Raw genomic sequence first — 27481 nt, forward strand, 5'->3', positions numbered from 1 at the left:
ATCCAAAAGTCTACAAATAATAAATGCTGGAGAGGGTGTGGAGAAAAGGGAACCCTCTTACACTGTTGGTGGGAATGCAAACTAGTACAGCCACTATGGAGAACAGTGTGGAGATTCCTTAAAAAACTGGAAATAGAACTGCCTTATGATCCAGTAATCCCACTGCTGGGCATACACACTGAGGAAACCAGAAGGGAAAGAGACACCTGTTCCCCAATGTTCATCGCAGCACTGTTTATAATAGCCAGGACATGGAAGCAACCTAGATGTCCATCAGCAGATGAATGGATAAGAAAGCAGTGGTACATATACACAATGGAGTATTACTCAGCCATTAAAAAGAATACATTTGAATCAGTTCTAATGAGGTGGATGAAACTGGAGCCTATTATACAGAGTGAAGTAAGCCAAAAGGAAAAACATAAATACAGTATACTAACGCATATATATGGAATTTAGAAAGATGGTAACAATAACCTGGTGTACGAGACAGCAAAAGAGACACTGATGTATAGAACAGTCTTATGGACTCTGTGGGAGAGGGAGAGGGTGGGAAGATTTGGGAGAATGGCATTGAAACATGTAAAATATCATGTAAGAAACGAGTTGCCAGTCCAGGTTCGATGCACGATACTGGATGCTTGGGGATAGTGCACTGGGACGACCCAGAGGGATGGTATGGGGAGGGAGGAGGGAGGAGGGTTCAGGATGGGGAACACATGTATACCTGTGGCGGATTCATTTTGATATTTGGCAAAACTAATACAATTATGTAAAGTTTAAAAATAAAATAAAATTAGAAAAAAAAAAAAAAGCAAAGCCCAACCATAATTGTCTACAAGAAAGCACTTGAAATATGAAGACAAAACAGGCTAAACATAAAAGGGTGGAAAAATATGTACCATGCAAATTTCATTAAAGTGAAAACTAATGCTTATAAAAAGATAATTTTACATAGATAGCCTAAAGAATAGGAAAAACATTTGCAAAAATACCTCATAACAGACGTGTATTCAGAATAAAGAACTTAAATAACTCAACAGTAAAAAGATAAAGATCCCAATAAATATAAAAATGAGCAAACAGTTGAACATTTACTTTCCAAAAGAAGATACACAAATGATTCATAAGTGCATGAAAAACTGTTCAGTGTCATTAGTTAACAGGCAAATGCAAATTAAAAACACAATGAGATACTGTTACATACCCACCAGGTTGGGTTAAAAACAAACAAACTGACAGCACTTAATGGTGGCAAAGATGTGATGCAGCCAAAGTTCTCATCCCGTGAGAGGCATAAAATACTAAAACCACTTGGGGAAATATTTTAGTTTCTTATGAAATTAAACATCTACATCTACTCTTGGCCCAGCAATTGCATTCCTGGGTATTTACATAAGAGAAATGAAAATACAAGTCCACCAAGAGATTTGTACAAAAATGTTCATAACAGCTTCATTCACAGTAGCCCAGACTGGAAGCAACCCAAATGGATATCAGCGGGAGAATGGGTGAACAAATTGTTGTTTCCACACCCCAGAATACTACTTAGCAATGTCAAGGAACAAGCTACCAATACACACAGCAACATGACTGCATCTCAGACATTGTGCCAGGCAAGAGAAGTCAAACACAGAAGAGGAACACCATATGATTCCATTTATATGAAGCTCTAGAATAAAACTAATCTACAGTGAAATCTTTCAGAAAAGTGTTGTGGAGATCCAGCAAATTGACTGGTGAAGGATACAGAAATTTTGGATACATACATCATAGGAGTGTGGCTCACACAGGTGTAACCATTTTTCAAATTTTTACAGCTAAGATTTGTGCATTTCAAAGTATCGAATTTACCTCCCTCAAACCTATAAAGTAATAATAATAATAGTGCAAGTGGTGGGCATTGGCTAGCTATATTGATAGAATAGTAGAATGATGGGATTTCCCTGGTGATCCAGTGGTTAACACTCCACACTCCCAGTGCAGGGGCCTGGGTTCGATCCCTGGTTGGGGAACTAAGGGTCCCCATGCCACACAGCATGGTCAAAAAGGATAAATAAAAATAAAAAAACATTTAAAAAAAGAATAGTAGAATGATGATACTTGTTGAAACTGAACGACGAATACATAGAGATTCATTATATTGTCTGTTTGCTTTGTATATGCTTGAAGTTTTCCATAAACAAAAAGTTGTAGAAATTATTCCAACCACTATTTTTATAATACATTGTCTTCAATTTAAAGAATCCTTTTAAGAATGATTAGCTTCTGTGTCAAATATTTTATTAAAGTATATGAATTAGTTTGTTTTTCTTTCTTGGTTAAATCCAAGTAAAATTAAATTAAAACTTGTATTGAAATATCTTTCTAAAATTATTTCAATCAACCCTTTAGTACATATGCATAGAGATGTCTGAAATGCATTTGTCACATACTTATTGTGATTAGTTTTAAGTGGTAGAATTTGAGGAAATCTTAACCCAAATTCAATCACCCCCCATGGGGAATAAGCAGCTTTACTAGGAGTCTAGATGTGTCCCGGAGAAGGCACTGGCAACCCACTCCAGTACTCTTGCCTGGAGAATCCCATGGCCGGAGGAGCCTGGTAGGCTGCAGTCCATGGGGTTGCTAAGAGTTGGACACGACTGAGCAACTTCACTTTCACTTTTCACTTTCATGCATTGGAGAAGGAAATGGCAACGCATTCCAGTGTTCGAATCCCAGGGACGGTGGAGCCTGGTGGGCTGCCGTGTATGGGGTCGCGCAGAGTCGGACACGACTGAAGCGACTTAGCAGCAGCAGCACCTCAGATATGTCCAGGAAACCCAGTTCAGTCCCAGGGAAGTGAGGCTAATATTCGCACAGGCCAGGAAGCTAGCATTGCATAATATTCTCTTGAAAACCAAGCGTGAAACCAAACCTTCATCCTTAGTATCCTCACTGTCAGAACTACTGCTGAGTCTGGCTCTGGTGAAACTTCCGGAACCTCCTAGTGAAATAATAAGATTTGTGCCTAAAGGGAGAACCTTCAGCACGGCTGAGTCTGGGCTCTAGGTTAGGGTCTGGGGTGGGAGAAACAGAGGTATGAGTGGGGGACGGTCTCATCCCCCCACACAAGGCCATCTCAGTGTGCAGGCGAGGGAGGAACCGAGGGTTTGGGGACAGAGGGCAGACGAGGGACGCAGGCTGAAGAAGCACAGTCCCTGTCAAACCAAGCAGGCCTGTGCTGTGTGGTGTGAGGGCGCCGCCAACAGCCCCTTCCTGAGGCTCCTGGGGGCTACTAGCCTTCCTGGCTCTGTTCTGACGTCATTCAGAGCAGAAATGCGCGTGCCCGGCCCCAAGTCCGGGGGCATGGTTAGCTGTGAGGCGCGGAGCCACCCCACGCGACACCTGTACCTGTTAATCCAGCAGACTTTTCTGGAGCAGTCACTTTTCTCAGACCAGGAGAGAGCTTGCCCAACATCAGGCCAATCTAGAAATCAATCCTACCTTTAATGCTTTTCTGTATCGCTGACAGTTTTATAAACATATATTGTTTTGACAAAATTATTCTTGAAAATTGTGAAAGATTTATAAACAGCTTTCTAGTAATAAGAGTTGTCTATAATAACTCAGTCAGACTTTGTCCATGGACCTGAATTTTAGCCTTATTAATAAATACCCCTGCTTTGAGCTCTTATATACATAGAATTGGTTGAGCCTGCATGGTGTTTGAATGTGTGAGTACCAGCCCAGATGTTTTGTCTCATCCAAAAAATGGGGAAAAGAAAAGAGTCTATGGCCCTCATTTCACTCCTTCACTCTCTTATGCTGATGTGATCTGTCAGGTAACCTTGAGATCATTCTGTGTGTGCGTATGTGCGTGTATGTGTGTGTGTGTGTGCCTGTGTGTGTGTTTAAAGGAGACTATACAACCATTTTTTAAGGGAAAAACTAAGAGCATCTGCTACTGCCTTTATTATACTGTCAGTATTCAAAGTTCCTATTTCCATATGGTTGCATTGCCATAAACGTGGACGTTTTTTCATTTTTAATAACTTCAGGTGATCAGTATTGTGGAGGCCTCCTTGAAAGACCTTCCGGCTCTTTCAAAACCCCCAACTGGCCAGACCGTGATTACCCTGCAGGAGTCACTTGTGTGTGGCACATCGTAGCCCCCAAGAATCAGGTGAGGTTCCCTGAAAACGTGAAGAAAGTATGCATGTGTGAATTGCCCAGTGTGAACTGTTAAAGATAACAGGCAAGGAAGGCCCTGCTGGACACAGGATTTCTTCATGCAGAGACCCAGGTTAAAGTTGCCTTTGTGCTCTCTGACTTGCAAAGTCATGGATTTAATTTCCCATTAGAGAATTATAATTTTCAACAGGTTTAAAATACAAACGGCCTGCAAATCCCACCTGAGGTTGTTTAAACACTGTGGAAGGTGTTATAAGCACGGGTTTATGAGCAGCAGTGACCAAGTGCAGGAGGACAACAAATCCCCAAGTTTACATACACCTCAGGTTACCATCTGCTCACAGAGCATCATGTCCTGGTAACAGCCCTCTGAATCACCAAATCCAAAACAGCCAGAATGCTTCACTTCAGCAAAGCCAGTGCAAGCACATCACATCATTTTTTCTAAGAACAAGGTCTCTGATATGAAAACTGCTGTACTCCATGATGCTTTTTCTTTTTCTTTTTTTTGGTTGTTGTTTAAAATTTGTGCAGGTTCCCCACAAATACCTATTCATTGCTCTAAAACAATCAACAGAGATCTAGTTTTCCAGTGTTTATTAGTTTGTGGTTATATAAATTTTTACCCTTTCTGGGGACCACTTTCAGATATTAATTTCAGGATAGAAGTTAGCATGAAAATAGACCAACTCTTTGCTATAGAATTTTGAAAATAACTTTTAAAAATTATTGTTATGGGAATCATTATAGACTTTAATCCAAACACTGTATGGTGAATATTACGATATTGTTAAAAATTTTTTTCTAACTTGATCTTTTGTTTACACAAATACTATTTGCCATATATTCATTTCCTTAGTGGAAAATTATTCAGCAAATATACCGTGCAGGTCAGCGATTTGACTGCACACACACACACATACTTTGATCATAATCCTAAAACTCAGTTTTATGTTTAAATGAAAAATTTACTCATTTATTTGATAATAAAGGATTCTGTAAATCTATTGAACATTTTATAGTTTAAGATAACATTTAAAAATTAAATTTATCCAACATTTAAGCTATTATGTAATTCTTGAGATTGTATTGATCATTTTTCTCTTTGTGTCATTTGTAAATATGTTAGATTAAGTGATTTCCATTTAATTATACTTGCAGATTACAATTTGCCATCTTTTCCACAAGTTTTTCTCTTTATTTAAATTACATTTAGATTTTACTTATTTAATTTTTGGCTTTAGCCAGTTGAGTCTCTAGTCATAGTTGTAGTGTCTGAAATCAGTGGAAACTGTCCAAATGAGAAAAATAATGTGAGAAAATTAAGTCTCAAGTAATTTCTATGTAAATCTTTGGGCATTTTCTTCTATTAAAAGATATCTTTAAAAAAAATCATAGCTTTCTACTTTACCCTGTTTATTTTTATTTTCTCTCCCAAAATTTGTAACCAATTTCTAAGTACAAAAAGTTCAGCCAGTTTTTTAGTAACCTGGAATGCATTTTGTTTCTGACCAATGAAAAGTTACAGGACCCAAAGGGGAAATATTTTAATGTAACTTAAAGCAGTGTTGAGTATGAATAAGCTATTATTCAGCCTTTGCTGGTGCTTTTGAAAAGTGGATAAATATGTGGATATGTGGCAATCATGTTCAAAGCCAAACTTTCCTTTTATGTCTCTTTGTGATGTCACTGCTGTTACAACTTCACCGACATTACTGTCCAAGTCTTCGCTAGCTAACAGCTAATAACATCGTGACTGTCCTAACATGAGTTAACACCTATTATCTTCCGTAAGCATTAGGGAGGGTTGCCTGCCCACCCAGGAAGAATAGGGACCAGTCTCTGGGTGCCATGGGTATTTATGAACCCAGTGAGACTTCCTTTGATTCATACAGTGGAGGGCCTCTTGAAAGATCTGCTTTTATAAGGGGAATGATTGCTTTTAAATCAAAACTTCCTATCGACTTGAGTATTTTAGGACACTATTGTTGGTACCAGTGCCAAAAAAAAAAGAACTTCAGAAATCTAACACTGACTTTGTGCATTCATGCTTCTATGCAGCCTCTTCAAAATCAACCAGATCACCAAGCACGCTGTGCTTGGCAGATACAGTCTTAAAACATACTTCCAGAAAACATCAAAGTCAATTCCCACTTCCCTGAACCTCTGGCCCTGAAGAATTTGAGTTCTTTGCATGTGATGGAAATATTAGTCTCCTTCCCTTGAAGGTAGAACTGCTGTGTCCACCCATCTCAGACAACCAAACATGTACACAAACACCACATCCCAACTACAGGGGACATTATAGGTAATCCTTTTTATTTCTACTAGTTTTCCTCTAGAGAAGAATGAAGTTGGTATATAGCCCCAATTTCCACTCCAATACAAACCCAATTTAAGTCTTAATATTGATTGCTAGGATTATGTAGTGTTTCTGTACTTTCTTAGCTGTAAGTGAACAGAGTTCCCATGTTTAAGATCCTAGATCGGTAACCTTAAAAATGCATTCTAATATACAGTTGTTGTTAATCACTGAGTCGTGTCTGACTCTTTGCGACCCCGTGGACTATAGCCCGCCAGGCTCCTCTGTCCGTGGGATTCTGTAAGTGCAGACAAATACTGTTTGACTCCACTTATATGAAGTACCTAGAATAATCAAATTATAGAGTCAGAAAGTACATTGGTAGATGCCAGGGGCCGGCGGTGGGGGAGGAAGAATGGCGACTTGGAGTTTAATGGGGACAGAGTTTCAATTCAGGAAGGTGAAATATTCAGCAGATGGATGATGGTGAGAGTTGCACAAGAATGTGAATGTAAGTGCCACTATACAGTCCATGGAATTCTCCAGGCCAGAATACTGGAGTGGGTAGCCTTTCCCTTCTCCAGCAGATCTTCCCTAACCAGGAATCAAACCAGGGTCTCCTGCATTGCAGGTGGGTTCTTTACCAACTGAGCTATCAGGGAAGCCTGATTAAAATTATATGTTTTATATTATGTGACTTTTACCACAATTAAAAAAAACATTAAAAAAAGATCCTAACTAGGGTTGATCTGGGCTTAAAGTGATCTTTTGAGATAATTAAAAATGAAAGCAAGAGAATAACACAATGTTGTTAACTAAAGAAGTTTGAAAACAATAAGAAAAAATGTAAAGAAGGTGAATACATTTTTTTTAGGAAGGAAAAACACGGTACCCTTACAAACCTGAGGAAGGAAGAATTCTGTTTGATGTTTTTCTGCACTACCCCTTTGACCCTTCTAATGTTGTGATTTCACTAAAGCTTATAGAATTAAAGTTTGAGAAATTTGATGTTGAGCGTGATAACTACTGCCGGTACGATTACGTGGCTGTGTTTAATGGTGGGGAGATCAACGACGCTGAAAGAATTGGAAAGTATTGTGGCGACAGCCCCCCTGCGTAAGTAGCACCTGTTTTATTTTAGGGGCTCTGAACTTGTTCCTTATAAAATTGTCTATTTTTTACTACATTTTTTAAGTATGTCTTTCTTTATTCGGCTACGTCACATCTTCGTCGCAGCACGCGGGATCTTTGTTATGTTGTGCACGTGGACTCTCTGGTTGTGGCGTGTGTGCTTCAGTAGTTGTGGCGTGTGGGGTTAGTTGCTCTGCGGCTTGTGGGATCTTAGTTTCCCGACCAGAGATCGAACCCAAGTCCCCTGCATTGCAAGGGGGAGTCTTAACCACTGGACCACCAGGGATGTCCCCTAAAATTGCCCAATTATATTGTATTTTCTGGAAGGTGTTGTGTTGTTTTGTTCACAAATTCTTGGGTTCCGTCCCAGTGGAGTCCCATACAGCAACAAAACAAAGAATAGCCAACCCAGAGAGCAAGGCAGCATTAACAAGAGAGTAGGGAGCCTGGTGGGCTGCCGTCCATGGGGTCGCACAGAGTCGGACACAATTGAAGCGACTTAGCAGCAGCAGAGAGGCCTGGGCAGCTGAATAGATACACCGAAGCAGAGTTGGTGATGCCCCAGGCGCAGATGCTGAGCCAGAGACCTGGAAACCTCACTGCCTTGTGAGAGGAGCTCCAGTGTCATAGCAGAATGAGGAAAATTCTAAGGAAAAATTTGGGGGCTGTTTATTGAGAATCCAGATGAGGAAACCTGGAAGCTTAGGCTAGCTGGATGCAGATGATTTTACCTGATCAAAGGTCTGTCCTGGACCTTTGGGGGCTTTATGCTTCCTCATATGGTTGCCCAAATTCTCGTTTGAGTAAGCCCTGGTAGCTCAGACTGTAAAAAATTCACTTGCAATGCAGGAGACCTGGGTTTGATCCCTGGGTTGGGAAGATCCCCTGGGAGGGCATAGCAACCCACTCCAGTATTCTTATCTGGAGATGGACAGAGGAGCCTGGTGGGCTATAGTCCATGGAGTCACAACAGTCAGACACGACTTAGGACTAAACTACATGTCACACCTTCGCATACAGTACTAGTAAAGGTGGCAGTTTAAATGACTACTGCTTGCCTGCAAGTCACCATTGTGCTAATTTAAATAGTCTTTCTAAAAAAAAGGTCTTTCTTACCCTGTTCTTCAACCTAGTGAAAGTATCTGCATCACTTGATCTTAGTGAATTTCTGTGATTTCCCATAGGCACATTAGAATTAAAGCACAGCATTTTCTTTATTTTTTTAAATTTACTTTTATTTATTTCTTTGGCTGTGCCGGGTGTCAGTTGTGGCATTCCAACTTCTAGCTGCAGCATGTGGAATCTAGTTCTCTGAGCATGGATCAAACCTGCCCCCTCTCGCCCCACCCCCCAGGCATTGGGAACATGGTGTCTTAGCCAGTGGACCACTAGGAAAGTCCCAAGTCACTTTCCAGGTTAGATTCATTTATATTTATTAAGTTTGATAATAGTAAGAATTTGAATATGTACAAGTTAGTAGTAATTTAGACATGTATGTAATCAGTCGCTCAGTCACGTCTGACTCTTTGTGACCCCATGGACTGTAGCGCCCGCCAGGCTCTTCTGTCCATGAGATTTTCCAGGCAAGAATACTGGAGTGGGTTGCCATTACTTTCAAAATTACTATACACAAATTTGGCTTTGGAGATAGCTATGTGACACCAATGTGGTTGAATTAATTTTCCTCCCTCCCCCCGCTACCGCAAGGGAGATAATAAGGAAAATTGGCTGGTTTTGGCCTTGGCTTCTGGTGAAAGGAAGAAAAAATAGTCTCTGATGGGAATTTTTAACCAAAAACCAGTCCACATGTGAATTTGAGGTTATAATTTACACTACCTGACTATTCCCCAAAAAATGCAGTCAGAAACTTAAAGAATTTCCAAGTTGTGAGTGCCCACATGGTATGACAGAGGAAAACACAAATCCTCGCTGAAAGAATGCATCTTAACTTAGGCTTTAAGAATTCCTATAAATAAAGTTTCAAGAACTACAAGTACTAATCAAAAAAATCATGAAACACGAAGAAAAAGCCAACATAAACAATCAGCAGCAGAAACAAGCTATAATCAGACCTACAAAGGCCTGATTATAGTAATCAGTAAAAATATAGTTTATATTAAATATAAATTAAATATATTAATTAAATATTAACTACATAATTACTATATATAGTAAAATTATGAGATACAGAAGGTAAAATAAGTATGTGAAAAGAAATTCATGTAAAATATATTACTTGAGAGCCTTTAAGGTACAGACTGTTGAAAGTGAATAAGAACCAAGAGAGTTTTAGAAATGATCAATAGATTTAACAAAGAGTCTAACAGAATTTCCAGAACTGAGATACATAATAATTTAAACAAGAAAGTTAATACATATGTTAAATAGTTGATAGACATAGTTCCAGAAGGGATTTAAGGTACTGAGAAATAGGTATGAAGTGATTGCCTGGAACATGGCACAAAGAGACAGATGGAAAATGTGAAAGGTTAAGATATGTAGAAGCTAGAGTGAAGGAACCTAATATACATTAATCAAGGTTCCATAAGAAAAAATACAGAGTGTAGGAAATTTAATGTTTGAAGAAATACTAGCTGAGCGATTTCCAAAATGGAGGAGAGATATCAATGATCAAATATGAGAAGCCAATAAAGCCTAAGCAATATATGTTTTAATAGATCCATGCCTACATGTAAAACCACAAAACAGCAAAGAAGGATATTAAAAACATCCAGGAAGAAAAGACAGATTATCACAAAGAGCCTAACAACTGACTTCTCAGTAGCAACAATGAAAGTTAGATCTTAGAAAAATATCTTCAAAATGCTAACACAAAATAACTGTCACTCTAGAATTAATTACCCAGAAAACCTTCTCTTTTGTGAATGTGGGTTAAATACAGACATTTTTAGTTGAATAAGAGCTGAGACAGTTTGAAAGTGAAAGTGAAGTCGCTCAGTTGTGTCCGACTCTCAGCGACCCCATGGACTGCAGCCTACCAGGCTCCGCTGTCCATGGGATTTTCCAGGCAAGAGTACTGGAGTGGGTTGCCATTGCCTTCTCCAAGAGACAGTTTACTACCAACAAATCCAAACTAAAGAAACTACATTATGACTTTAAATCAGGCAGAAAGGTAATGACCACAGAATAAAAGACTAAAACGCAGGAACAAACACTGAGCAAAGATATTGGATACAGAGTTGAAGGTTCTCAGGTCTCTGTGTTGTTTGAGAATCAGGCAAAGATATTATGAAACTTTATAATATGCCAAAGTAACTATGGATGGTAAATTGAGGTAGCCTCTTAAAAAAAGTAGAAATGAAGAGGTAGAAGGTTGTAAACCAACACGCTTGGTCTAATGGATAAATAGAGAACACTGTAGGACTTCGCTGGTGGTCTAGTGGTTAAGACTCCACAGTCCCAATGCAGGCGGCATAGCAGTTTGATCCCTGATCAGGGAACAGTTCTGAAGGAGAAGAACTGGCAGGAAGATTTGACCTACCATGATGGAACAAGGTCAGAAAGCTGTTATAATTAAGACAGTGTGGTTTTAACAGACAGATAGAAAAACTGACTAATGAAAACACCAGAGAAGCCAGAAACACATCCATGTGTCTCTGCAGAGTGGGCACATTCCAGAGTCCCACAGGTCAACGGCCAGAGGTTGGCCCTGTTGAGAATGGAGGCAGGGACCATTTTTGTTTCCATGGAGAAATGAATTGTGTTCATATCTATGTCACACAAAAATCAATTACAGATGGGTTACAGGTGGAACTTAAATGAGAAGTTTAAATGAGAATTTCTGCTCATCAAAACACACCTTAAAGGGAGAGAAAAGAGAAGGCACAAAACCAAAACAGATGTTTGTAAAATATTTGATATACTTGACAAAGACCTAGGTCTAGGTTCCAGAACATATCAAGAAATTCTTAAAAGTGAATAAGGAAAAGGTAACAACTCATTACGAAAAATGGGCAAAGGACATGAAAAGGCATTCCCAGAAGAAGAAAGCTGCACAGTGAATGCATCTTTGAGAAGAATGTAAATTGGTACCGTCACTTTGGAAATCAATTTGGCAATATGTACTAAAATTGAACAGGAACTTGTATCCTTTAACCTCGTGTAGAGTCTATACCCTAACCTTCTGGTGAGTCCACTAAGGACACTTTTGTCCTCCTGCGTCACAGGACGTAAAAGTGTTCTCTTTAACACTGTGTGTTCTGGAGGGAGAGTAAACAGCCCAGTGTTTATCAACAAGAGAACAGTCAGATTCTGTTGCAGTTCACACTCTATAGCCATGAACATAGTAGATAAATCTCACAGTTGTAATGTTGCTGCTACTGCTGCTGCTGCTAAGTCGCTTCAGTCATGTCCGACTCTGTGCGACCCCATAGATGGCAGCTCACCAGGCTCCCCCATCCCTGGGATTCTCCAGGCAAGAATACTGGTGTGGATTGCCATTTCCTTCTCCAACACATGAAAGTGAAAAGTGAAAATGAAGTCACTCAGTCATGTCTGACTCTTAGCGACCCCATGGACTGTAATGTTGAGGGTGGGAAAAAAAGACCGAAAAAGACACACTATACGCTTTCATTTATATGAAGTTTAAGAGCATACAAACCTATAGGTTATATGGATTCGTGATACAGACCGTTGTTCAGTCGCTCAGTCGTGTCCGACTCTTTGCAACCCCATGGACTGCAGCATGCCAGGCCTCCCTGTCCATCACCAACTCCCAGAGTTTGCTCAAACTCATGTCCATTGAGTCAGTGATGCCATCCAACCATCTCATCCTCTGTCGCCCCCTTCTCCTCCTGCCCTCAGTCTTTTCCAGCATCAGAGTCTCTTCTGACAAGTCAGCTCTTCACATCACGGGGCCAAAGTATTGGAGCTTCAGCATCAGTCCTTCCAATGAATATTCAGGGTTGATTTCCTTTAGGATTGACTAGTTTGATCTCCTTGCTGTCCAAGGGACTCTCAAGAGTCTTCTCTAACATTGCAGTTCAAAAGTATCAATTCTTTGGCACTCAGCCTTCTTTATGGTCCAGTTCTCACATCCATACATAACTACTGGACAAACCATGGCTTATATAAGTAAATCTGTAGTAGATAAAGGAAGGGAAAGGAGCACAAACTCAGGGTAGCGGTTGCCTCCACGAGGGTGGGTGGGGGCGATGGTGGCGCTGTTGAGCATCCCTGGCTTCCTGAGAAGTTTGCCTGGAAGAGCTTGGACCACAGGAATATCTCCCCACAGTTAGAGTACTTCTGGGGTGGAGCAGTACAGAAAGTGAGAAAACCTGTTTGGGGAACTTTTCCCCTGTTAGATGTGTGACTAGGAGGAGGAGTGTTGTGACTGGCAGGACATCACCAGCATCCCTGTGCCTGATTCAGCACAGTATCAGTACCATTGGATTCAGTTCAGAAACATTTACTATATATACCCCAGCCATGTGGTGGGCACGATGTTAGGGACCTGGAACTCCAAGATTAATAAAAAATACAGAAGTGAGTAGCAGGAGGGGCGGAAACAAGGCAGACAGGTAAACTGGCAACAAAAAGTCTGGGTGGATTTCTGACAAGGAGCCCTTTGGTCCAGCAGGGACAAGTGGTGGGGAAATTGGGGGAGATTATGCTTCTTGAAGCTGAGTCTTGACAGAGAGTGGAAGTGAGATACAGAACAGAGGATTCGTTCCAAGCAGAGTTTGATTGTAAAGATACACAGAGGAGATGGATGCTGTTCTAGAGCCTACGCCTTGAGTGGGAGAGAGAGACAGAGGAGGCTGAGAGTGGAGTGGACTCCACATCGTGCAGACGTGGGGGCCCTCCCCATGCAGGTGGGGGAAATGACAGGACCGGTGCCCCTAGAACCCCTTCTAGACAAGAGCAGGGAGGAGGCTGTGGCAGTGGTCCAGGTAAAGACAAGGAGGTGAAGGATGGTGAAGATGAGGAGGAGGTGGGTCAAGAAATATGGTGGTTGGTTGGCTGCAGACCGTTCTCATAGCCAGTTCTGTAAGACAGCAGTGAGCATCCTTCATCCAGTCCTGGGATTTGCTAGTGAGGAGTGGGCACACATGAGATGTCCCCTTGCCTTTCGAGTGATTTGTAACATTAATTTGCAAATGCAACACTTGGCCTTCAGTACATTTATGGCACTGCGGTTCTGTCACATTCATACTAAAGCTCAGTGGCAGCATAGCTGAAATATGTCTTTGTGACAAAAATACTCTTCCTTGAGAAAATTTAGCTTCCAGTATAGTGCTTCCAAGATTAGTTCATACAAGAGGCAGTGAATGATCACTATAATTATAACATCGTGCCCCTAAGGCTGGCTTGGTTGGATCGTCAGGTTTTCTTTGCTGCTTACAAGAAGTGCTTTTTGTAATTTTATCATCTAAACAAGGTTAACATGTCTTATTTGTAATTGTAGTTGAAAACTGTATTTCATGCACGCTGTGTTTATTTCATGGAATATTTTCAGAAGCAGGATTAAATATTCACGTTTGTGGCTTGATGCTCAGAATCTTTATTTAAATGACCTTGGTCCCATTTTTGTGACTGGAAGGCAAAAGGGAAGTCACAGAGCTCGTTCTTAGGTTTGGTTCATGTCTTGGCTCGGAAGGCAATAACCTTCAGGACAGAGAAGACCCTGCACTGTTCTCCCTGGTGGTCAAGGCCAGATCTACCTTCCCCTCCACGCTTCCAACTCAAAGTAGCTGATAGGTGAGGGAAAACAAGAGTTGCCTCATGTATTTATTGTCCAAGATGCCTAAGAAGTGATTCGGCTGAGAAGATGCCTCAGAAAAGGAGTTTAGACAAACCACCAATTAATTTGGTTAAATAACTAATTTTTTCCACTTCTGAATTAAATAGTTTTAAAATGGAATTAGCCAAACAGCATTTTTAAACCATTGTTTAAATAACAATAGCAAAAGATTAGATGAAACTACCATCTTTTATAATATAGTTATCCCCTAAGATTTAAGTGAGAGAGCTTCTGAGCCTCAGTAATTAGCGCTACTAAATCTTTAGTCCCAACTAACCAGCACGCCCCTAAGATTGCTTTAAAATTAGATTCTTAATGAGGTTGTTCATGACCACCAAAACAAAGTAATCACTTTCTCTTTCTCCTTAAGAGCATTTTGCTACCCAGATTATAAACAGAAAGGTTTCCATTTCAGGCACGCGTGAGAACTCTTATTAACAATGAAATGAAAGTCCCATTAAATTCTGAGTGGCTTTCTTATCCCTAGGTGACCAGCCTGCTAAGACGATCCCTTTCGTTGTGTCTTCACAGGGTGTGGAAATTTGTTCACCAGGTTTCTCCATCTGATTCCCCATGGCCAGCAACCCCTAGCTCCCCAGGCCAGCCGGAACTGAGTCTTAGTTCAAAGATGCTGTGCAGTTGCTGAGTCAGACCAGACCCTAAAGCGCTTATGAAGCACCAGCTGCAGCTTCAGTACTTACACTGTCCCCAGTGGCACCTGGTCCTGGGTTCAAATCCTGACTCTCCTACACACAAGCGGAGGGCCTTGGGCAAATCAGTTTAACTCGCTGATCTTCAGTCACCTGTTCCATAAAAAGGGGATAATAACATGGTTGTTGTGAAAGCACAATTCAACAGTTTGCAAAAAGCTCAGTGCCTAACTGAGCAAACGTTCAGTAAATGTTAGCTATTTGCGTGAATATTGAGCAGGTTAAGAATGTCATCTTTTTAAGTCTTTTAACTTTTCAGTTTAAACAGAGAGTAATCTATTGTTGGAAATTAAAGGAAAGTTAGTTCTACACTTTTAAATCTATATATATGCATTTTTAAAACTTTTTTTTTCCCTTTTAGGCCAATTGTATCTGAGAGAAACGAACTTCTCATTCAGTTTTTATCAGATTTAAGTTTAACTGCAGATGGATTTATCGGTCACTACAAATTCAGGCCCAAAAAACTGCCGACAACCACTGCACTGCCTGTTACCACCACCTTTCCAGTGTCTACAACAAGTAAGTCTGCTTTGAAATTTCTACTCAGACTTGAGTATAAGAACAATTCTTCTGAAGTGGGGGTGGGGGGGAGGGGGGAAACTGATTAAGAGGAAAATACTTGAAACTAAAATAAGTTAAATAAGACAAATACTTACATAAGAGAATAATATGATTCCATAAATGAAAGAAAAGTATAAGATATAAGAATGCTTATAAGCTAATAATTTTAAAATGTTATCCAGGAAAATTATGGTCACTTAAAAATACTAGGAACCCTATTATAGCTAGAGACCATAACAAGCCTAATTTTTCTTTCTTGGCATTTATAAAATCATGTTTTCCTTTTTATTACATAGAACTGTAGTATTTTGGGTTAAAATTTCAGGGCCCTGATTCCTGTCTGTTTTCATTTCTGCAAGTATTTGGACTTTGTTGTGGGGAGGGGTATGATCCAAAATGTGCCATACAAAATATATTATTTTTTTAAACTGAAGTAAATCAAACAAAAACATTGTATGTATTGTAGACACCAGTTGGGGACCTCTGGTTTGGGTATGACCTAAGAAATGCAAGGGCAACAGAGCGTTCCTGTTTCTTGTCTCTACACCCTGTCAGCAGAGCGCACCAGGATTTCAGGCCTCAGATCTCAAAATCTAAAAGGGAGGAGAAAAAAGTGGAAGGGGGAATCTAAGGTTAAGACGTGAAATGGGCTGAAATAAGCCCAGCTTTATTGCCCACCATTTTCTGCGAGTTTGCAGAGAGGGCTGTCCTGAGTACAGACACTTCCAGAAGGGCTGATTTTTCTGAGCACTCCGCAAGTGTGCCACCTTGTGGCCCGGAAGTGTACTGCTGCACATCGCAGCAATATTTCTCCAGTTCTCTCAGTGGACCTTGGTGTCCTTATTCTTCCCAGAGAATCATCTGTCTACACCCATGTGGTTCTCCAGCTTTTATATCCAGTCCTAAACTTTCTCTGAAGTTGCAAACATGACTTTTTAATTATCTCCTACAGGTTTGCAACTGCTAGACATTGAAAAATATATCAGATTTAACTCATTTCTATCACACTATATTCTGTCTCATTTCTGCTTCTCCACCTATTTTCTCAAGCCTGGGCCACAGCATCTGTAGCCACACTCCTAGGGTTCCCTTGACTTCCTCTATCTTAACTCCCCATGCATGCCCTGCCCCTTCCCCCCACCCCCAACAGCACAGACTGTGTCTCTCCCCCACTTAGATTTGCTGTCTACGCCTATGCCTTCCAATACAGTGGCCACTTTTAGATGATTGAAATGTGATTAGTGCAACTAAAGATCTGAATTTTTAACTTCATTAAATTTAAAAAGCCTCCTGTGGCCAGCAGCCAGACCAGAGGACAGCGCAGGGGCCAATCTCCTTCACACTTTGTCCCTGGGGCCTCCCCTTCTAGCTTCATCTTTAGGCTCTACCACCTTGCTCCTTATGCTCTAAGTATTTGGGATTTTATCCTAAGTGTGGAGGAAGCTGTTGGTGGATTTAAGCAAAGTTCAGGATTAGATTCTCACTTAATGTTGAGAATTCACCTCACTCAGATGTTGATGAGACTTTAAACAAGAGCAGGAATAGAATGGTACCATCTGATTTCGTGATGTGGAGGCTGCCGGACACCCTGGCAGGGGTTGTGTGAGCCGAGTGGTGCAGGTAGATGCTGAACAAGGGCGAGGGGGCGTGTGGAGCATGGCAAGGAAACGAACACCAAGTCCAGCAACTCAGTCTGAGGGTTTGGCCCTGAGGAAGGGAGGTAGAGAGCCTGAGTGTTTGAACATGGTAAAGCTAGGGGGAAGTAGCTTGCAAAGAGGGAAAACAGAAGGGCGGAGCAAGGGAATAAGTGAGGAGGAAATTTTCACAAAGATGGCAGGGTCTGGCCTCCAGAGGCCATGCAGAAGGATAGACCTTAGGCCAGAGGTAGGCAGCCTCCTCTCTTAGGAGAGGAAGGAAGTCAGGGTACAGATGGAGACAGCTTGGAGGTCTGGTGGAGGACATTTTGTTCTGTGATCTTTGTTCTCACCAGAAAATAGGCAAGGTCACCTGCTGAGAACAAGAAGAGAGGTGGGAGCCCTGGGGGTTGTGGGGCAGTTTGTCACTTGGATGAGGGTCTGTTTGTGTTCTCAGCTGTCTGTGAGCAGACACAGAAAGAGAAAAGAGTCTCCTACCGGACTGCTAGAGGGCAGAGCAGGAACAGGTGTGTAAGTATTGTTAAGAAAGTAACTGAACTAATGGACCATGAAAACTATGTGGAAAAGCTAAGGAATTAAGATGGGCCAGGGTGATGGAATGGGAAATAGGAGCGGGGCCAGTGTATTGAACCTCTAAAGAAAGAAAGAATAAGTAGTCATGAGAGTAGGAGAGTGAATAAATAAGCCTAAAGGAGAGGAGGTTCTGTTGGATGAAGGATGAGAGATTAGTGATGAGACTTCAGCAGAAGGACACGTGAGCCTGGGACTAAGGGGCGAAGATGGACCAGAGGGAGCATCTGAGATGGGGGGCCGGGGTTGAGGCTACAGCCAGAGAGCGATCGTCCCCAAGGAGGGAGGACCCACCAAGATGCTTGAGGGAGCACATGAAGAGGAAAGCTGAAAACCCCGTGCCACACTTGGGTGTGCAGGGCAGCAGAGAGCAGACAGGAAGATGAAGAATGTCAGGGTGGGCCACCCACCCAACCTCCAGACTAATGTCCTGAGGCCGAGAAGGAGCTGGGTTCAAGTGGTCCACGTAAGAAGATGCTCTTTCATCAGACAAGGAGAACCTCTAAGGCACTTAGCTTTGGACTCAGTGAATTAGATATATTTAGGTCCCCAACTTTTAGAGCAATATTCCCTCTAAATGCTTTCTGAGCTCTTTCTCTACTATATATATATTTATATATGCTATTATGTATATTTTAACATTAAACTGTGTATATTTTAATATTGTAATCCACTTTAGATCCTTTTGGAGATAAGTAGGGATACAAATTAAGATTAAATTCACAGAAGGGTTAGCAGAACATATTAGAAGGGCAAATTCTTACCCGGTAAGTACAGCTCTATGACAGTTGTTCTGTTTAGTTCTTCCTAACACGTTGCCACATGTAAGGGAATCATTACCAAATGTTTTGGAAATATTTTTAATGATGAAAATGAGGATTCAATATTTTCATTTCATTTCATAAGGATTAAATATTATCATCATATCACAGCTTTCCAACCTTGGCACCATTTACATTTTTGGCTAGATAATTCTTTGCTTTGGGGGGCTGTCCTGTTCACTGTGAAATGTTGAGCAGCATCGCTGGTTATCTACCTACTAGACGCTGGTATCATCCTCTAGTCGTGACTGCCAAAAATATTTCCAGAGTTTACCAAATGTCACCTAGTGGGAGAAATCACCCCCATTGAGAACTACTGTGTTTGTCTATTTAGCTGTACTTTAAATTTGTCTACTTCTCAGTTCTTAAGATCCTTACAGGCAATGACAGGCTCAAAATAGCACACTTCATCACATGAGCATTGTTCCCCAAAACCTGTAATGCTAACATTTGGGTAATTGTGTATTTCAAATGCATCAAGAAAACTCCCTCCACTCTCAGGGGAACCCCATAAGATTCCTTTGGTGAAGTGAAGAGTTAACCTATATTTCCTGTGTTCTTATTTGTTATTCTGGGTTTTTGGTAAGCAGGGCACATGAGACTGTATCTATTTTTGGTTACAGCATTAGTTATATATAAAGGAAGAAGAGAATGGGGCTAAATTTGGGTTATCTTTGATCTCAGGTTTAAAGCTCAGCAGAGGGCATTGAGTTACCCTGAGGAAATTAAGAGTAGAAGTTGGTAACATGAGGAATATCCTTTGCAGGTTCTTTAATTATTTCATTGCAGTGACAGATTGGTGGCTCAGAGAAATAAATGAGAATTTTAAATGGACTGATTCAGATCTAAACACCAATTATATATGCATTCATTTTCCTGAATCTCATGTATTTCTTCTTGGAATGAAGGTTTAAAGCCCACCGTGGCCCTGTGTCAGCAGAAGTGTAGACGGTCGGGGACTCTGGAGAGCAATTATTGCTCGAGCAACTTCGGTAAGAAAGAAAACCGTCTTTCCTTTTTAATCAGAAACCCGAAACTGCATGCTTAACCTCAAAGGAACTGCCATGAATGGGATGGTAGTGGGTCAGTTACACTCTGCATCTACCCAGGAAAATATTTTCCTCCACGCTAAGGTGTGTTGCACCATTTGAAGTGTTAGAGTTCACAACTGAGAAAAATGTGTGCAGAAAATACGTTTTTCACACAAACTTAAAACTTAATCATTTGACTTCTGGTACATGACTCTGCTGTTCTGTTTATTCTGGCTAGCCCAGTGTTTCCCCCACCCCAGGAAAAAAAACCCTGCATCCTTTTTTTTTCTCACATCGTTTTCATGTTCTGAGTATTTTTTCACACATCTGTAATTCAACTTAAATAAATCAGAAACATATCCAAGCTGGCCTCTCTCAGAAGAAATTCAAGTATTTCCTCTGCTGTGTCCCTCCAGAGGATGAAATTAAAACTCGGAAATCTGAAATCCATTTGGAAACTCTTATAAACTGGAAGATATCAGGGAGATATTACCTAATGAATCAGAATTCCTAAAGAGTTTTTTTTCCAGTTAAAAAAATCTTGCACATTCTGTGAAAACTGCTTAAGAGCAAACGATCCCAAGTTGAATTATGTTGGTTATGTTTGAAAGGAATATGGAAGAAAAGTCTTATCAGGAAAAGAAAGTTGCTACGGCCTAAATAGTTTACCCAACACAGGGCCTCCTAGAAGAAGCTTTGCTTGCTTTTTCTTATGCCTTCAAGTGATAACTGCAGCCCAGATTGACCATATTGTAGTAAAGATGTGAGGACAGTAAAGAATCTAGGGCCCTCTAGAGGGAGGGAATACATTTATGTGTATATGTATACACATATAGCTAATTTGGGGCTTCCCAGGTGGTGCTATGGTAAAGAACCTCCGTGCTAAAGCAGGAGATATATGAGGAGTGAGTTTGATCCTGGATTGGAAAGATCCCCTGGAGGAGAGCATGGCAACCCACTCCAGTATTCTTGCCTGGAGAATCCCAGGGACGGGGGAACCTGGTGAGCTACCGTCTATGGGGTCGCACAGAGTCGGACACGACTGAAGCGACTTAGCAGCAGCAGGTGGCGCATTTGGTAACGAATTTGCCTGCCAGTGGGTTCAAATCCCTGAGTGGGTAAGATGCCCTGAAGGAGGAAATGGCAACCCACTCTAGTATTCATGCCTGGAACATTCCATGAACAGAGGAGCCTAGTGGGCTACAGTCCATGGAGTCGAAAAGAGTCAGACATGATTGAGCGTGCATGCACACACACATACACACACAAGCACATAGCTGATTCAGTTTGTTGTACCCCATTATAAAGTAACTATGCGTGCTCAGCAGCTCAGTCGTGTCCAATTCTTCGTGAGCCCACAGAGGGGAGCCTGTCAGGTTCCTCTGTCCATGGGATTTCCCAGACAAGAATACTGCAGTGGGTTGCCATTTCCTACTCCAGGGGATCTTCCCGACCCAGGAATCGAACCTGAGTTTCCTGCGTCTCCTGCATTGGCAGGCACATTCTTCAGCACTGAGCCACCTGGGATGCCCCCAAAGCAACTATACCCCAATAAAAAAACTAGGGCCCTAAATCTATCTGGAGTTTGCATGCCAAAATGCAAATAACCGGCATGAAAATGAAGACCAGTAGCACCAGGTGTCATTGCTCCCACATCCAGTAACAGGTGCTTAAGGAAATCTCCCTCCCTCCCTTCAGAGCTATCTGATTTCACTCAGCTACCAACTGACATTTTGCAGAGAATCGCTCATCACTGGGAATCACAGTAAGGTGTAATAAGAATTCTGATGTGATGAGCTTTGCACGCCACATAAGCAGTGAGTTTTCACTTTATCCTGAAAGGGTAATATTATCAAGTCCAAAACTCCATGTATTCCATTGTGACTTACATGGCAAAATGACCCAATACTATCACCAGAGGCCTGTTGGTTCCTAACCCACATTGGTAGCACTGTTTTAGGGGCAGGGTTTTGTTTTTGTTTTTAATTGGCCACATCATGCGGCATGCAGTACCTTAGTTCCCTGACCAGGGATCTAACCTATGCCCCCTGCAGTGGAAGCATGGAGTCTTAACCACTGGACCACCAAGTAAATCTCTTTAGGGGCAGGTTTTGATTTCACAATGACTGGGGGCTGCAGTTGGTTTTCTGGGTAAGGACAGGATTATCAAAAAGTCATTCAATCTAAGTCCTGCGTCACATGGAATACACCCCCTTCAAAAAATGCCCGAAGCATGCCTTTGTGAAACACTGCATCTTTCTTTCAGACAAGGCAATGGCACCCCACTCCAGTACTCTTGCCTGGAAAATCTCATGGGCGGAGGAGCCTGGTAGGCTGCAGTCCATGGGGTCGCTAAGAGTCGGACACGACTGAGCGACTTCACTTTCACTTTTCACTTTCATGCATTGGAGAAGGAAATGGCAACCCACTCCAATGTTCTTGCCTGGAGAATCCCAGGGACGGGGGGGGCCTGGTGGGCTGCCGCCTCTGGGGTCGCACAGAGTCGGACACGACTGAAGCGACTTTGCAGCAGCAGCAGCATCTTTCTTTATGTGGCTCAGAAGTAAGACTCTTCTCTGAGTGTTACATGGTAAGAAGAGAGAGTTACGTAGTGAAAAGCAACGGAATTTTGCTAGAGTTTTTTCTAACCAAGGAAATGTTTAAAGTTATACCTCAGTTCTATACTTTGACTTGTTCATTGAGATAAAAAGGATGGATAAGAAAGAGAATATGAAAGACCCAGAGGGACTTCCCCAGAAGTCCAGTGGCTAAGACTCCAAGCTCCCAATGCAGGGGGCTTGGGTTCGATCCCTGGTTGGGGAACTAAGATCCTGCATGTGGCAACTAAGACCCAGCTCAGCCAAATAAATAAATAAAAAGAGAGGAACCAGGGGGAGATAACAGAAAGGTAAGTGCTCACCCACACAGACACAAGGACTCAGATCTTTATGGCTCAAACCTCCATCATGCAACTTCTTATTATGGCACTGCCTTAAGGATACACGGTCCTGTTGAGTATTAACAAGCAGAGGTGCAATTACCATGTTTGGTAATTGATCCACACGTTGGATAACACATTGGAACAAGTCTCTGTCTCAGCAACTGACTGCAGTTTGGTAGTTATTTTGGTTTTTTTTCAATGCCTAACAGCTAGAGTAACATTACAGCCCCATGACTCCTGGTTTTTAACCTGTATTTTGATGACAGATAGACAGAATTAAATTTAATGACTCTTATTATGCCCTTCTTTCTAACATTAAAATGTTTCCCATCTGAAAGTTAGAGGAATGTATCAATACAACTATTTTCAGTTCCGCTTACATTGGTCTTCACTGTCCTAGATTTTAAAAATGTTTTCTTTTGCAGTCTTGGCCGGCACTGTCATCACCACCATCCCTCGAGGTGGGAGTCTGCATGCCACGGTCTCGATCATCAACATTTATAAAGAGGGCAATCTGGCAATTCAGCAGGCCGGCAAGAACATGAGCGCCAAGGTCCTCGTGGTCTGCAAGCAGTGCCCACTCCTCAGAAGAGGTGAGCAGGAGGAAAACTCCAGGCTTTCTTCCGGGGGAGCTCAAGGGCCGGGAAGGGGAAGGGAAGAGGTGAGCAGGAGGAAAACTCCAGGCTTTCTTCCGGGGGAGCTCAAGGGCCGGGAAGGGGAAAGGAGAGCCTCTCCGAGCAAGTCGTGGATCTTTCCATGCCGTGGCTGGTCTAGAGAAGTCAAGTCATGGCTCATGTATTGCCCACTTCTGATGGAGGAGGGTCTTTGGCGTCAGGCAGAATTGGGCTCCAATCTCAGTTCCTGTAACTTGTGGAAGAAGACAGGATAATGGAAATGGTCAGTGAGTTCAAGAAGCATTTGAAGTTGGATCAATAGGGAACAGACAGAGAAAGAGGTTCAGGAGAAAGAGATTTTCAGTTACCGCACTTAAAGTACCACTACTACGTGTGGAGGAAAATATCTATCAAGGAATAGGAAATTCAAGGACTTCCCCGGCGGTCCAGAGGCTAAGACTCTATGCTCCCAAGGCAAGGGGCCCGAGTTCAATTCCTGGTTCAGGGAACTAGATCCCACATGTTGTAGTTAAGAGTTCACATACCTCAGTGACGATTGAAGATCCCTTGAGCAGCAACTAAGACCCAGTGCAGCCAAATAAAAGTTTTTTTTTTTTTTTTAAAAAAAGGAACAGGAAATTCAGAGTTGGTGTTCAGAAGAGAGAGGTATCTATGGGCTAGAATAAAAGATCTGGGGCTCATCTGTAGATATGAGATTATTAAATTCACAGCTGAGAGTGAGTTTATTAAGATAAATTTTAGGAAAAGGAAAGTTACCCTAGAGCCAGAGGCACGTGATTTTTTAAAAACAGGTATATAAAAGTAATGTATGTTCTATGGTTTTTGAAAAAGTTAAATAAGTAGTGCATGCTTAGTCTCTTTAGCTGTGTCTGACTCTTTGCAGCCCTATGGACTATATAACCCGCTAGGCTCCTCTGTCCCTGGAGATTCTCCAGGCAAGAATACTGGAGTGGGTTGCCATGCCGTCCTCCAGGGGGTCTTCCCAACCCAGGGGTCGAACCCACATCTCTGATGTCTCTTGCATTGGCAGGCGGTCTTTACCACTAGTGCCAACTAAGTGGAGAAGGATTTAAAATAAAAAGGGAAGCCCTTTCCCTTTCCCCAGAGGCACAATGAAAAAGCTCCTTCCAGAAGGTTCTGTCCATGTAAAAATGTACATACACATGTAGACAGATGGGATCTTTCTACACATATTCTGCTCAAACTTTCCTCCACATGATGTGTATATGGACAGCTTTCCATCAACAGCACATACACAGCTCTCTCTTTCTTTGGAATGGCAGTCAGGGCAGTCACGCCCTGCACTCCACTGTGTGATGAACCATGACTTCCCATCCGGTATCAGCTTGTTCCTTTTCTCAGTCTTATTACAAACCTCTCCCACAATCAAAAGAAGCCAAACCTCTACCACACACACAGAAATACAGATACACTACATACAAATACATTAAGAAAGCTTTACTATGAATTCAGATTGTTCAGAAAAGTCAGAGGCCAGCAGCTTCACATTGACTCTATTTTTGAAAAATATATATATTGTGAGAAAATCTTTCTATAATAAAATGGAAAATGCCAGAAAGGGAAATTTTGATCAGTTTTATCATAAAAATTTGATCTTCAGAGCTTCATATAACATTATAAATGAGATTAAAATGCAAACAAACATGATAAATAAAATGGTAGAGTAATTTTTGTAAACACAATGGATAAGAGGTTGATATTATTTAAGTATTATTAAGGACTTGATTTCTGAACAGAAAATAATTGGTGATTTCAAAGCAAAATGTAGAAGGGATATAATCAAGAATAAATTATAAATTAATACAGTAACATTGTACCTCACTTCTAAGAAAAGGAAGTGAGCATCAGAAAAATAAGACCAACACCACCTTATGGTTTGTTGAAAAAGCAACATAGCACAACTTTCATATGCTCACATACTGTTGCTCAGAAATTACACTCTAAAATATAGTTTCTTGAGGAAATAATCAGAGATGAGCACAAATATGTATGTAAAGACTTCCCCGGTGGCTCAGACGGTAAAGCGTCTGCCTACAACATGGGAGACCTGGATTTGATCCCTGGGCTGGGAAGATCTCCTGGAGAAGGAAATGGCAACCCGCTCCAGTACTCTTGCCTGGAAAATCCCATGGACGGAGGAACCTGGTAGGCTACAGTCCATGGGGTCGCAAAGAGTCGGACACAACTGAGCATCATTTACTTTTACTATGCATGTAGAACTCATAAATTCCAAATAATAATCCCATTGACTCTTAAGAGGGAATAGTAAAGACTCTGTAAAAGGTAACACTTCTTTCCAGAAGTGTCTGGAACAGCAAATAATCCAGGTCTGGATACTTACTGTCAGATCTCATCTCATCAGATCTCATACTTACTGTCATCTCTCTTGCGGTGGCATCTGCCCATCCCGCCTGCCGAGCCTTCACGGGCTCAGGACCATTACGATTATAGTGGTGGACCACAGAGGAAGGCTTATACAGGGGAAATGTCTCCTATGACACCCGGGGGAGAGGAAGAATAAAGGAGGTGGTAACACATTTTTCTGAAGCAATGTAAATCTTCAGAGTTGAACCCAACATACCTCAGTGTGGGCTCCAGTCTAGGCCTACATACCTTAGTCAGACAAACAGATATATAAAAAAAACAGAACAACAGATAGAAGTACTTTTTAGTACATATCTTTTTAGGGACTATAAGAATGTAAAGAAGTATATGGTCCAACCATGCCCGCAAAAAACTTACATAGTATAAATGTTGGAGGGGTTAATAAAAAGTTCAAGACAACAACGGAAGACAATGGATCAATAGTTGCCAAATGCCTGGGGAGATCCAGAAGCCTGGTGGGACCAGGAGGGGCCTTCTGAAGACAGCCCCTTGAGGAAGGAGAGCTTTTCCTAGGAATAGTGTTTGTATAGAACGCTCAGTAAATACATTAGACCTTATGCAGAGCTGGACCTGACCGGGTCTAATCATTCCATCCAGTTTCCTAATGTAAGCAGAGCTGGAACATTCTATTCTGTCAAAGTTAGATTTTTTTTTTCAATGAGAGTCTTAAACAAGGTTTTATGCTAGAAAGAACAAATATCTAATTACACGATTTGTAAAACATTTACCTGGAGGTAAGTTATAGTCTAAGTTGTTTCAAACCAACACACACAGAGAAAAAAATTAATCTTACGTTCTCTTTTAGGTTTAAATTACATAATTATGGGTCAAGTGGGTGAGGATGGCCGAGGCAAGATCATGCCCAACAGCTTTATCATGATGTTCAAGACCAAGAATCAGAAGCTCCTGGACGCCCTGAAGAACAAGCAGTGTTAACACTGTGTCCATTTAAGCTGCATTCTGTCACTGCCTTTGAAAGATCTTTTTTTCTCTGTAGAAGAAGAAAATTTATAACCTGAAATATTGAGCATTCAGAGAGATTTACTCTTCACAGGATGTAGGTAGGAGAGCTCGGGTGTTGCTGATGGAAGTTTCTTGCCAGCACGGAAGAGGAGCAGATATCTGATGGGAAGCCTGCAGACTCAGTGGGGTGATGCGACTAAATGTATCAAGCGTTGACAGTTTGGAAGCAGTTTATTTATGTATCTCTGTAAAAGGGTATTTTAGAAATGAGTTGTGTGAAGATGTAAAAAAGAGATTTTTATACGTGCAATATTTATAGTGATATTTGTTTTACCTTCAAGCATTTGCTCTGAGGTGTTATATTCTTCTCTCGCATTTTTAAAACCAGTGCTTAATAAATATTTTTAAATGATTATATAACTGCCATTAAACTTTTTTTATTAAAAAGTGGAACACTATGAAAAGAATATTCCCTGGTATTTACCTGTAAGATTGTCCTTGTATCAAGGGGCTTCCCTCATAGCTCTGTTGGTAAATTATCTGCCTGCAATGCAGGAGACCCGGGTTCATTTCCTGGATCAGGAAGATCCCCTGGAGAAGGGAATGGTAACCCACTCCAGTATTCTTGCCTGGAGAATCCCATGGATAGAGGAGCCTGACAGGTTACAGTCCCTGGGATCGCAAGAGTCGGACACGACTTAGCAACTAAACCACCACCACCAAAAGAGCAGTCCAAGGACGACAGGAACCAGTTGGATCCAGTCTTGTAAACAGACTATAATTCTTTTCTGCAGAACCAGAGAATTGAGAGCTTGG

The 27481-nt window shown here is 41.4% G+C and overlaps 1 protein-coding gene across 1 annotated transcript in view; it reads left to right on the top strand.

Moving 5' to 3' along the window:
• PCOLCE2 (procollagen C-endopeptidase enhancer 2) overlaps positions 1-27082 on the top strand; it is a 98089-nt gene extending 71007 nt beyond the window's left edge. The window contains exons 4-9 of the mRNA XM_010858143.1: positions 4044-4168; positions 7458-7594; positions 15444-15601; positions 19598-19681; positions 23087-23254; positions 26508-27082. Of these exons, the coding sequence (XP_010856445.1) occupies positions 4044-4168; positions 7458-7594; positions 15444-15601; positions 19598-19681; positions 23087-23254; positions 26508-26638 (803 nt within the window). The 3' untranslated portion in view covers positions 26639-27082. The remainder of the gene's footprint in view (positions 1-4043; positions 4169-7457; positions 7595-15443; positions 15602-19597; positions 19682-23086; positions 23255-26507) is intronic.
• Positions 27083-27481: the final 399 nt, after the last annotated feature.

The sequence above is a fragment of the Bison bison genome, unplaced genomic scaffold (genome assembly GCF_000754665.1).
Source record: "Bison bison bison isolate TAMUID 2011002044 unplaced genomic scaffold, Bison_UMD1.0 scf7180017864384, whole genome shotgun sequence".
NCBI lineage: Eukaryota > Metazoa > Chordata > Mammalia > Artiodactyla > Bovidae > Bison > Bison bison.